The following is a 12,918-nucleotide window of genomic DNA, read 5'->3' as shown; positions in this document are numbered from 1 at the left end:
CTGCTCTCGTTTGACAAACCACTCTACCTTGAAGCCAGCAATTATGGACTAAAACCTCTACACTGTGAGCTAATAAACCTTTCTTCCCTTAACTTTGGGGGTCAGGTATTTTGTCTCAACCACAAGAGAAAAGCAACTAAGACAATATATAATGATTTTTTACTGCAGTTTACAAATACATTTTGGTATTATGTCCAATCAGCATATGATTTATTTTTCCATGGAGAATTATTTCATTTCATCAATCAGATTTGGTCATATTTTCTTTTATGGCTTTTAGCCTTAGTGTCATGCTTGGAAAGGCCTTTGATAAACCAAGATAATAAAAATATTTTGCATATTCTACGCAGAGAAACTTAAACAGTTTCTCCTTCTATTAAGAGTAATTTTAGAATAGAAGGCTTCAGTAAAACAGAAAGGATGGATACAGATAAAAGTCAGGATGGCTACCTAGCTCATAATTTCTCTGTGTCCCCATCTATTCCAACAGATCTTAAAGAGAAGTTGCCGGTCTCTTACCTGGTTCTCCTTCTACCTAATGGCTCTGAGGCCAATCAGAATGCTTCTCCCAGGTTTTCCTGCTGATCCAAGGACAGAGAAAGACCCTTCCTCTTTGATTGCAAAACTACAAGAAGATAGACCTGGACTTGCCAGCAGCCACATTCATGACAGAAGAGAGATGTCACAGGGGCAAGCCAACACGGACAGAGAAAGAGTGCCAGTGGGGATCAAGGCTCAGCTGTGTCCAAGATGGGCTTCACCACTATTCTTCCTATGGTTTGGGTCTGAGTTTCTTTCCTACTAGTAGATGCTGATCTGAGTTGGGAATTCTACCACTTAAATTAATTCAGAGGGGTTAAATGACAGGCCTGCAAAAGCTCTAAGCAGCCTTTTAAAGCTATTCTTAAGTACCAGGAAAGCAAATTATCAAATAAGTAATAACAAAGTAGTTCTGTTTAGCAATAAGCCTACTAAACTGTCCCAAGAATACAGTAGGTTTCCTTCATTATTCCCGCTGAAGTTAGGTTAATGTCACTTACAAAGATTAAGGCTAAATACTACATGCCATTATTTGCTAATGTTGTGAAACTTATAAACATTAAATACACCTGATTCAACAAATACTTTACAAAAGAGGCACCAGCAGAATCATACTTCATCTTACTTTTTCTTTTAGTTATGTATACCTAAGAGAAGTATAAACTTGAGTTTATACTGCCCTAAACATATCCCACATGGTATGCAGGGTACCACAAAAAGCAGGGCCTGCACCTATAGACTTAGAAACAGCTTTCTTTTAGGAATCTTGGAAAAACTCCCTTTTTGAATCACTATTTGTTATATTCTTTGTTTTTTTTTTTTTGTTTTTTTTTTTTTTTTTTTTTTGACACAGGATCTCACTATGTAGCCCAGGCTGGCACTGAACTTCCTATGTAGCCCAGTTGGCCTTGAACTCACGGCAATCCTCCTGCTTCAGCCTCCTAAGTACTGGGATTACAGGCATGTGCCACCAAATCCAACAGTCATACTCTATTTTATAACAAGGAATCAATTAACATCTAATCAAACTTCTACTTTAAGGAGCCAATCTTATTAACATATCCAGTACTTTCTATCTCTCCACTTGCAGCACATCCCAGAGGAGACAGCAATGTCTGCTCAGCAAGACAACCTAAGTCCAAAGCAGTCACAAAGGACAGGAGCTATGTCAAAGGGTTCGGGTTCAGTACACTAGGGAAGCCGTCCTATTCTTATGCCAGTCCCTAAGGCCAGCAAGGGCAAAACAGCTTCTGCAGGATGTGATGGACCTGACTAGATCACAATTTCACTGAGAGCAGAAAGCAAGGAAACACACAAGCAGAGGAGAAGATGGGCAGCCACTATTTTATGAATGTAACAAAAGGGTTTTTTTTCCATTTTCATTGCTCAGAAGTAATTCATGGGAAGCTGATGTTAGAACATTCGGTCTTACCCACAGAAGGCTGGAACTGTGATGGAGCTGGGAGTGAAATATTTGGTACTGAGAGTGTGAAGACCTCTGCTGGGGACTGAACAGATGGGGTGTCTTCTGCTGGTGGTGTGAAATCTATCTCATCATCAAAATTATCTTCAAATTCCTAAAACCAAAGGGAGCACACATTAAAAATCACTAACACTTTAGGTAGGACAATTCATTCATATGGAGTACAATGCTCTAATTTTCCCTGAAACTCGTACTCATGTCAAATAGAAAAGCATATGTGATTGTGCTCCTCAATTTCAAATAGAACAAGATTTGAAAATAAACTACACATATATGATGTAACTTTAAAAACTGATAGGTTGAATTTAAAGGAAAAATTTTCTATAATAATCATGAATCTTAAAATGAAAATATTCTTCTGCATTTCTAAGTTTATTTTTAAGTTGTAAGAGCTTATCCAACTGTTTTAACATTATTATTTGTTTTCACAAGTCTCTTTACATGCTGAATTAAAACAAATTTATTTTAAAATTTTATATGTAGTTTTTAACTGCAATGTGATTTCTATCAAAATGAAGACAGTTATGAGACATAGGAAAAAATATGTTTAAATGAGTCTATTTCTCTGGAAAGAGTAACAATAGAAAAACTACAACACTGGGCTGGGTGTGGTGGCATACACAAGTAATCTCATCACTTGAGAGGCTGATGCAGGAGAATTTCAAGTTTAAGGCCAGCCTGGCCTACACAGTAAGTTCAAGGTCAGCCTGAACTACACAGTGAGACTCTGTTTCAAAAAGCAAAGCAAAATAACAACAACAACAAAAACTACAACACCTGGTAGAAAAATTATCAGGATCTAAACCACAATGACCAGAGTAAATAAACTGTGTGGTATGCAGGGCTGGGGAGGTCTTGAGTTCCATGCGGAGTATGTCCCCCTTCCAGCAAACAAAAACAAAACACCACAGAACTATGTGGCATTGAAACATAACTACCATAAAGAGCATCCAATTTTCTAAAGATGGTAATTTTAAAAATGAGAATGCACAAATTGGTTATGGAACTTTTTAAAAACTCTAGGGTAGAAATCCCTCTTGACCCTTACTATCCTCATGACTACGATGTGGGTGTTTCTTGGGGTATAGGTTAATAGAGAAATTAGATTAGCAAGTTGCTGGTCTGTTCATGTATCTACCACCTCTCTGGACAGCATACTGAAGCTGAGAACACATCGGTGGACATGACTCTTTTCCATTCTTCTGCCAAAATCCTTTTTCCGTCTTCCTTTTCTACTACCTTCCCTTAGCCCCTACGCAATATAAGAAACCAAAAGTTAACAATGGTAGGTTTCTCTGACATCTATTTTTGATGTATGTGAGAAGCTACTGTCATTATGTTATATGAAAGCACTGAAGGACATTATTTACTATTTGGTGGGAGAGAAGAGCAAGGAAACTGAGACACTGTAAACTCAGTCTCAGAAGGCATTTCTGAACAGAAGAAACTGTTCAGTTTTCATTCAGGACATTCGTAAACGTTCTTCCATTAAAATGACTGGGTCATTACACCTAATTTAAAAATAGTATTTCTCAAAATCTGGCAGCAGAGATGATTTCATGTAACAATAATAAAAGTGAGATGTAGCTGGGTCACTCTTATAGCTACACTAGTGCTTTGTTGGACGAACTTGGGCAAGTCTCTCTACCAGACTGTAGCTTCCTGGTCTCAAGCAACTTCCCTGGGATAGTTCAACTCTGAAACTGCAAACTCTAAATCCAAAGGAATCCAGAGAGTCACGGATGACAATAAATACCCTTATTCAGTCAGGTGAACTCTACAGTGGAGGAGGCCTGGCAACAGAATCATCTAGGCACCCAGGATAACAATACTGGTTCCCAGCCTTGACACCAAGTTACAATCACCTCCCTCATTCAATAACAACATTCGAAATTGTGAGAACAACTGAAGGCAAGTATGAGGTATCACGAAACACGAGAAGGGACCAACTTCAGTGTCAGCAACATTTATCTTTATCTTTGTCCTGAATTGGCCAGAGCTCTGTGCAAAGTCACACAGCAAGACTGACTGTGAAGGGATATAGATCTCTGCTTACACTTGTGCCCTGGACACTGAAGGTCCAGACAGAGCAGGATCTGCAGTGATGTGACTGTCCAGGGGCTGGTGCTAAGAAGAAAGTCCCTTGGCCTAAGCAGGCTCACTCAAGCCTACAGCCTGTGCTGGTGAGCCCTGCCTGCAGCCCTATTCTAAACTTTTAATGTAGACATAGTATTGGGCCTAAGGAGAGCACATACAGAAAAGTCCTCAGAGCTACCACTCTAGATAAAGATAGCACACAATCAAAACAGGAACAATCTGGCTGGGGATATAGCTCAGTGGCATAAGTGCTTGCCTGGCAAATGTGTGAGGTAGTGAGTTTGATCCCTGGTACAAAAAAAAAAAAAAAAAAAAAAAAAACCAAAAAACAAAAAACAGGAACGAGGCTCTAAACATCAGTCTACAGCTCAACCAAAAAGTGTTGATAAGAACAAAATTCTGTTTTCTAACTGGAGCCAGTGACCCTTAGGATGCTTGTGCTTGCCTTAAGTACAAATTAAGGTCATTTTCTCTGCATGCAGGTACTCATGTTCCCCACTCCTTCTCTCCCGTACTATACAGAGCATTAACATAGGTCTGTTGGCATACAGCAAGTTCCAGGGTAGGAGTTCCTATCTGGTTTACTGGTAAGTCTACCCATCAGCAGGGAGATCTTCAGTTACCTCTCCCTAACCAGGATTTTACAGTTGGTAGCACTTTTCTCTGGGAAACTCAAAGTTTCAAGGTAAACTTGAGGTTTCAATACTCTCCTTCACATACAAAACATGGGGGAACCCCTCACCTCAGTGATCTAATGATCACAAATCCACCAGCCTAGAAAAGTTAGGAAAAACACAAAACCTGCCTGGTTCTTCCTTTTTCATGGTAAGTGAAATTGATCATCACACTGTATTCCTCACTCAATAAGAGCTTACAACTCACCGCAAAAGGTGCCATTGTCAGGTATGTTCTAAGGCAGAGGTGGCAAACTACAGCCAGTGAACCAAATTTAAACCACCCATTTATAAAGCAAATTTTACTGACACAAAGCTATGGTCATGTGTTAACAAAATACAGTATCTGTGTTTGACGCAGTACAACAGCACAGCTAAGGATTGCGTAGTTGTCACTGGGACTGGATGGCCTGTATTATTCACTGCTAAACAGGGCAGAAGATATTTCCTATCTGGCCCTGCTGACCCCTGCTTCTAGGAAGCTGGGATATAAGACCATTATATGATAGATAAGCAAGTCACAAGATGATTTCAAATACTCTTGCAATCTGTCCTTACCTTAAAGTCTATTTCTGGGTCTTTACAGCAGGAAACACAGTTTGCAATTAACACTATTAATATCATTAAACTGCACACAGACAGGATCACAAATGTTGAGGGAACTTCTGTAACAGGTGCTTCATCTGGAAAGAGAAAAATAGTATTAAAAACAAGTACATTCCAAAATCAACATCAATTACCAAATATATATTTTCCTTTAGATATAAATGAGACCAAGGGCTAATAAGGCTTAACTGCTAAAGAAAAAGTTGATGGTCAATCTAAGACAAGAAGTTGGTTCTTTTAAAAAATATTTTATTTTGAAATCATCTCGGATTTATCTAGACAATAAATGCAGAAAGGACAGAATTTCCATGTATTTTTCCCCAAGCTTCCCCTCAATGTTCAAGTCTTGAATCTCCATTGTATATCTATCAAGTCTAGGATAGTAACTTTGGTACAACACTCTTAACTGTATTTTCAGACTTCATTCAGACTTACTCTATTCTCCATTAAAGTCCTTTTTTGGTCTTTCGAGTCTGATGCAGGCTACCAATGTTACATTTAGGCTCCAATCTCTTGACAGCTTTTCAGTCTTTCTTTGTGTTTCATAACCTTGACATTTCTTTTTCTTTTGTCTTTATGAGACAAGAATTTCACTATGCAGTTCAGGCTGGCCTCGAACTTGCAGCAAGCCTCCTACCTCAGCCTCTTAAGTGCTGGGATTACAGGCATGTGCTACCACATCCACCTAACATTTCTTGACAGTAGTATTTGTCAACTATTCTGTGGAATAACTGGGTGGTCTGGTGTTTTTGTAGGATCACAGATACCTGGGATAAGTCTAGAATACAAAAGGATGAACTGCTCTGACCTTGTGGAAGATCAGGGTATGTGACTTTGACGATGTGATCTAGGTGGTCTCACCACTCTAAAGTTATTACATATTTCTTTATGAACTCTATCTTAGAAGCAAGTCCCAAAGTCCAGGGCACACCCAGAGAGAAGGGAAATAAGTGACACTTCCTGGAGGGAGGACTGATAAAAGAGTTTACAAGCATTTCAGAAATAATTACTATGGAAAATACACATATTGGAAATGAGCAGATAACTTTAAAGCTATGCAAATATCCTGCTTCTCCTTAAAGTTCTATACAATGATTTTTGCATTTGTCTGCACATCTCATCTACCAGTCAATACTGTGATGTTTTAAAAAATGGTGTTCTAGTTCCCTTGATCCCGCTACACTTGTTTAGAATTCTCTAAGACTTAATTATTTTATCCCGTTGTTTACTCAGTCACGGACTCATAATGCTTGTTCTGTGGGTTATAATTGAATAATACTATCATTTATTTTGTGGCTCAAACTGTTCTGGTTTTCCTTACTGGGGGCTCTCTTCCAAGTTGACTACTGGCTCCTTTGCTGTGCCCCTTCTGATCTTTTTTCTCCAACATTTCCTCACTTTCTGGCACTATAGTAAGCTTCAGACTCCGCTTATATTTTCTTTCTTTCTTTAAGGGATGGAGCCTCAATATGTAGTTCAGGCTGGCCTTAAACTTACTATATAGCCCAAGCTGGCCTTGAACTTGCAGTGCTCCACTTGCCTCAGCCTCTTGAGTGCTGGGATTACAGTCATGTGCCACCACACCGGGCTCCTCTTGTATTTCTTACCCTAGCTCTAGAAGCAGCCAGCTGTCTGAGGATCCCTGGCCATGATAAGGACCTTCTAACATGGAGAAACCACTACAGAAAAATGACTTACACATCACTGCTTAAAAAAAAAAAAAGATAACAAAGACTAAACAACCCATAAAGAGCCAGAAAGCCTAAAATAGTTTACTTTTTGGCCCATTCCTACTTAGAGCATAGAGATTTTACATCTTATTTTTAGCAAGGTCTTAGTTTTCTGGAAAACATTCACCTAGAGTAACTCTGAACCTTTTCTTTGTTAGAGCAAACTGCTAAGTCTTGTGCATTACTAAAACACAAACTTTGTCTTAAAATCCTCATCTATGGGTAATTAAGTGCTCCACTGCACCAACAGGAAGGCAGACACAGGTTAACGATGCCATCATTTTTTCTTATGCACAGCTATAGGAAGGAACCCACCCTGTGAATACGAGGCATTTTTGAGTATAAAATAACTTCAACAAGGATCAGAAGACTAAAATGAACAGCACAGAAGACTGTGTTCTTTGTCAATATCCAAAGGCCAGAGCTGGGCATGCTGGTGCACCTGATGCACACCTGTAAGCCTAGCACTCAGGAGGCTGAGGCATGGAGATCACTGTAGGTTCAAGGCTAGCGTGGGCTACAAAGTGAGTTCAAGGCCAGCCTGAACTGCATAGCAAGACCCTGTCTCAAAAAAACAAAAACAACAACAAAATCTAAAGGCCTACTTGTGAAAGTGATGCTGGATGTGCATTGTTTCCAGTGGTGCCTAGGTGCTGCCCATGCCTTCCTGGCATCTGTGCCCGCAATGACTCCAGTTAACCAAGCGCTGTTAGGTTCTAAGTCAACAGAGTGTACAACAGAGGACAGTCTAGTTTACACAGAAGGATATCTGCCAGCCCCTCTCAAAAACAGTCTGAAGGAAAACTAGTAAAAATTAACTTTCACTGAAAACAAGAATTTCCTAATTAAACATACTTTCCTGCATTTGGCAAACTAAATGATGTAAGGGGCCTGGGCTGCTGGCAGCCAATAGCGTATGAATGAAAACCAACAGGGATCTCTCCTGTCTTCCTCTTTGTAGCTGGCTGTTGTCTTTCCCAGTCTGCCCGGTGCTTCCCCATTGGACAGATTCCTAATAACTGCTTCATTTCCCACATAATCGAGATTAAATATGACTCCTGGGGATTATATGGCAAACTGCTTTCACATCCAGCATGCTTCTATTTTATTCACCTTTAAAACAGCCTGTCCACTGCACTTCAACATGCCTGGAGTTTTAGGTGTATCACACACTTGACACCAAGTTGGTTTAACTGGCAGCATTTCTCCTTCATGGCGGTACAAAAGCAAGGGAGTGACTTCTAACTGATGACATCTGAGATTTGATAGAATACAGCATTATTTCACTCCACTGTCACAACACCTCTGAGGTAAGTGGACCAGCTCCACGTCACAGATGAGGAAACTGATATGCCCTGAGTCCCAGGTGAAGTGGGCAGAACAAACCCAAGGGCAGGTGCAGAAGACAAGTCCCACTTCTCTTCCACACTGTAGCCCCATCTCTGCCACTTAACTTTTCATCACACAAAAAGCCTCATGTACTTTGAACCCGAGTCTATCATCGTTAAATAAGTCAGTTTATAATTCTGATATCAAGTTACCTTTACCTCTCTTTTTACTCACAATTGGTCTTTTGTTGTTCTGTATTTAATCATCACATATCAGGCATTTATTGTAAAACTGGATCAAGATTGCTTGAAAGCCAGCCCAATTATCTGATTCATGGAAGTGGTCTTCTGTGAGTCACCAGGCAGACATGGAAAGTCACATCCACATAAAAAACAACTGAGGCCACTTTTTGCTCTAACTTTCCACAGTATTTCTGCTGCGGTACTACAGAAGAATCTGCACTCTCTTACTGAATTTCCTCAAAGTAGTCTGCAGCTACTCAAACTCAATGCCTCACAGTCCCCTTGAAAGGACTACAATTGATTGCTTGAGAAATTTACCAAGAAGACAATTTTAGTTTCCATTTTGAAAAATTATTTTATTTGCTGGTGTTTTCTTTTGATCAGTCCAAACAACTGTGCCTTAAATAAACTCTACCAGTGGAGGAAACAATTCCTTAAAATGAGGAAGTGAAATTGCAGGCTGGAAAGTGAGACGGGTTTGCACAGGCCACAGAGAGGAAGTAAATTTTAGATGTGGGGAACCACAATTAAAATCCCCAGACTCTGGTGGTCAAACCAAAAATCCAACCTTATAAAGATTCCTGGTTGCAACTGGTAGGAAACTATGAACTCAGTTTTCCTTTAATATCCCCAGCCTACAGCATTCTGAATGCTCAAGTCAAATTAATCATCTACTACAGAAAAATATCAACAGTGACAAGAGCGTTACCATACATTTAGACGGTTTTCCCAACTACACACCGAGGAGGAGGATAATTAGAGGTTTGGGGTACTTAGTGTGCTTCCCCAAGACACTGTTTAAACACACCTGGCTTCTCTACAGTGTACTCCAAGAGTTTTCATTTACAGTTTTCAAAAGCATTTTAATAGCTATCTAGCACTTGACTTCATAAGCAGAAAACTTGAGAAACTCTTAAGAGGCAGGTAGGTACCTATTATCTGCTCCAGAGACAGGTAATTTGGAGAAGGTGGTTTGTCAGTAATGACTTGGGGTTGGTCGGCAACACTACCTGACTATTAATTCAACCATTATAAACCCAGCCTAATTACCTGGTTCATGATGCCTAGAACATCCAATGGGACTTGAACATACATGTAATTAACTACAGACTTGCCTGTGAGTCTGATTTTTGATTCAATAAAAACCATCAAAAGTTCACAGGTATAATAATCAACAGATCACTAGTGAACACACAACGCTGACAGCCTAATTTTGTCATTCCTCTTTGAGCTTTTCACTGATCTTTATAAAGAGAAATTTCCTCCTTCTTACTATCTGGTTACCCAGTGGTTCAAGTCTTAGAAGCAAGGAGAGCCAAGATACTTAAATCTGTCTCTTTAACACCTGTTTACAAGAATGAGTTCGTTTCCCAGCATACTCTAGCAGTTACCAGTCAGGAGTGGGACTGGTATAGTTTGGGTAATCATTATGAACAAATGGATTTTCTGGTGTGTTTCAATCTAGTGCAATTACTTTTATCAGTGCTCATACTATCCTGTCTTTGGCCAGCTGGCACTGAGCAGGAGTCGGCTTCCAAGCCCACTGCCAGAATCAGCAGTCTTGGGGTATGCTGTATCCCTAGCGTGTTCTATGCTTACCTTAGGTATTTTCTGTTGCAGACTTCATCGCAATCATTTCTCCCAGAACCCGGGTTTCCTGGTACCAAATATGTCTAAAGACCCCAGCCTCAGGCATAAAAGCTGCTTACTCAATGCTAGCATCACAACTATGGCACAACACAACCTGGTACTAAAGTGTCTATAACACTGACAACTGGTACCAATGTGGCCTAAGCAGTTTCCTTTTTACATAGTGTATGGGTCTGTTTTTCATTATATCCAAGTATCTGAAGCTGACAAATGGATAAAGCCGTTTTGGAGAATGCAAGTCAGCATCAGGCAGCAGCCTATGGTGAAAGCCTGGTGACCTATGGCACCATGATGGGAGCACATGCGAGATAGGAAGTGAGAAAACAACTCAGGGGTTAGGCTTGTTTTTCTACAGTTCTGGGATCAAACCCTTGCAAATGGTGAGCAAATGTTCCACCTCTGAGCTACATCCCCAGAAACCAACCTGCTCCCTAAGACCAGCATCAGTTCCTTCTGAGGCAGCATACCCAGGGACCTAACAACCTCCCACTATGGAGCTCCTTTAAGGTCCACCGTCTCTCACATCACCACACTGGACAACTAAGCCTCCAACATGTGAACCCTAGAAGGTCAAACCACACTCAAACCATAGACAGCAGGGAATGAAATCTTTGTTTTCTAGTGACCTACAAGCCAAAAATAGCTACAATTTTACATTTTAGAATAGTTAAAAAAATGACAAAATAGCATTTTACCACCTAAAATTTGTATCAATAGCTGTTAACAGATATTATGAGACTCCTGATAGCAAAACACACCATCACCTATGAAATAGTATTGCCTAAATGAACAATAAAAACAAAATACTAAACCCAAAGGGAAGCAAACCTCTAGATCCAAATACAAATGTACTGAAGACAGAACAAGGTAGCATTTTAAATATCACTGTAGGAATGTAATCACCAACATAGACTACCAAAGTCCCTCAGGAAAAAACACAACAAATTTTAAGGGAGCAGTTACTTTTAAGAGACTTAAATGACACAGAAATAAAATAAAATGTGCTGTATAGAATTTATCCAAATCATCACTCAAACTACTGAATAATTATGACACATGAGACAATGAACATTCAAACATCAACTGACCATATTCAAGAAGTAAAATTTATTTCTCTAAGAAAGTTAATAATAAGGGGCTGGGAATTTAGCTCAGTGGCATAAGCATCTGCCTTTGCAAGTGTGTGGTCATGAGTTCGATCCCCAGTACCAATTAAAAAAGAAAAAGAAAAAGAAAAAGACAACAGAAAGTTAATAATAAAACATTTATGCTTTAAAGCATAACTCTTTGTCTTCTACGGACAGTAGCCTATTGAATAATACCTGAAATTTGCTTTAGAATAGCATGACAGGTAAAAGGAATGGGCAGGGGATTAGGTTGGGTCAAAGATACAAGGAAATTCATTAGAGTACCTAAGTCTTGTATACGTCTGAAGGGGCTTTTGGGGAGAGACTTGTTTGTTTTAGAAGTCCTGGGAATTAAACTGTACTACACATTGGACTGCCTTCTCTGCTCCTTTTTATTTTTTTACTTTGATGCAGGGTTTCACTAAATTGCCCAGGCTAGGCTTGAATTTGCAGTCCTTCTCCTTAGCTCCCACAGCGCTGGGATTACAGACATGCACCACCATACATGGTTTATTTATTCCATTTATTAAATAAGTAACTTCCATTAAATAAAAGGTTAAATGGAGAAAAAGCAGTTAATGCAATCTTATCTACTCTTGATAAATGCTTAGTCTGCTAAGGTTGCTGCAACAAAATATCACAAACTGTATGATCAAAATCGATTACCTCACCTTTTTTAGAGGCTACACATCCCAGATGAAGGTGTCAGCAGCCCTCAGAAGGGTCTGTCCTGCATCCTCTGGCTGTCTTTTAGCTCTTGTACCTCTGTCTAGCACATGGTCTACTCTCTATTAGGAGGTGCCAGGGAAGTGACCTGTCTCAGGCCTTCCAGGTCCATATTATGTCACTTCAGTCTTTCATCCTCCCCTTCAGCAAACAGGATCACTGACTCCCCCCAACACATACCCTCTCACCCATCACGGAACCATCCCTAAGGCCTCACAGTTAGTGCCTCTGCCTTTGGACGTTCAATTACCTGCATTTGTGCATCACAGCACTGATCAATCTGTATCTTAAATGTTCACATCTTCCCATCTAGATAAATGGGGTCAGGGACCAGTCTTGTACAATTCACTAGAACACCCCAGAGGACAGGCTGGAATACAAGGCAGAGACAGTAACCATGGGGCACCAGCAAGAGAGGGAGGATGAACAAGAAGGAAAGGGAGAGCAAGATTCACCCATAACTAATCCCGCAGTTAGCAAAATAAACACATTTCAAGGCAGACAAGTAAGATCAGAGAAGTAGCATTCCTTCCATAACGTCAGGCTCCTGCTAGACAATTTTAAAAGGGCTACAGGTAAGGCTCAGTGATACAATGCTTGCCTGCATGGCTCCAATTCGCAGCAGAGCGCCAGAGTATGGCTCAGTGGTAGAGCACCTCCTCTGGTAGGCACAGCCCTGTATTCTGCCCCCAGCACAGGAGGTAGGGGAGCAAA

At 40.1% G+C, this 12,918-nt stretch overlaps 1 protein-coding gene across 2 annotated transcripts in view; it reads right to left on the bottom strand.

The window, feature by feature from the left end:
* Lmtk2 (lemur tyrosine kinase 2) overlaps window positions 1-12,918 on the bottom strand; it is a 97,202-nt gene that overhangs the window by 67,225 nt on the left and 17,059 nt on the right. For both annotated transcript variants that reach the window (XM_005003708.4, XM_003469887.5), the window contains exons 2-3: window positions 5,353-5,477; window positions 1,973-2,117 (exon numbers count right to left, since the gene is read on the bottom strand). In XM_005003708.4, coding sequence (XP_005003765.2) covers window positions 1,973-2,117; window positions 5,353-5,477 — 270 coding nt within the window. The remainder of the gene's footprint in view (window positions 1-1,972; window positions 2,118-5,352; window positions 5,478-12,918) is intronic.

The sequence above is a fragment of the Cavia porcellus genome, unplaced genomic scaffold, assembly GCF_034190915.1.
Source record: "Cavia porcellus strain 051 isolate PalLab524CR breed Dunkin Hartley unplaced genomic scaffold, mCavPor4.1 scaffold_23, whole genome shotgun sequence".
Taxonomy (NCBI): Eukaryota; Metazoa; Chordata; class Mammalia; order Rodentia; family Caviidae; genus Cavia; species Cavia porcellus.
This window is presented reverse-complemented; position numbering and strand designations above follow the sequence as displayed.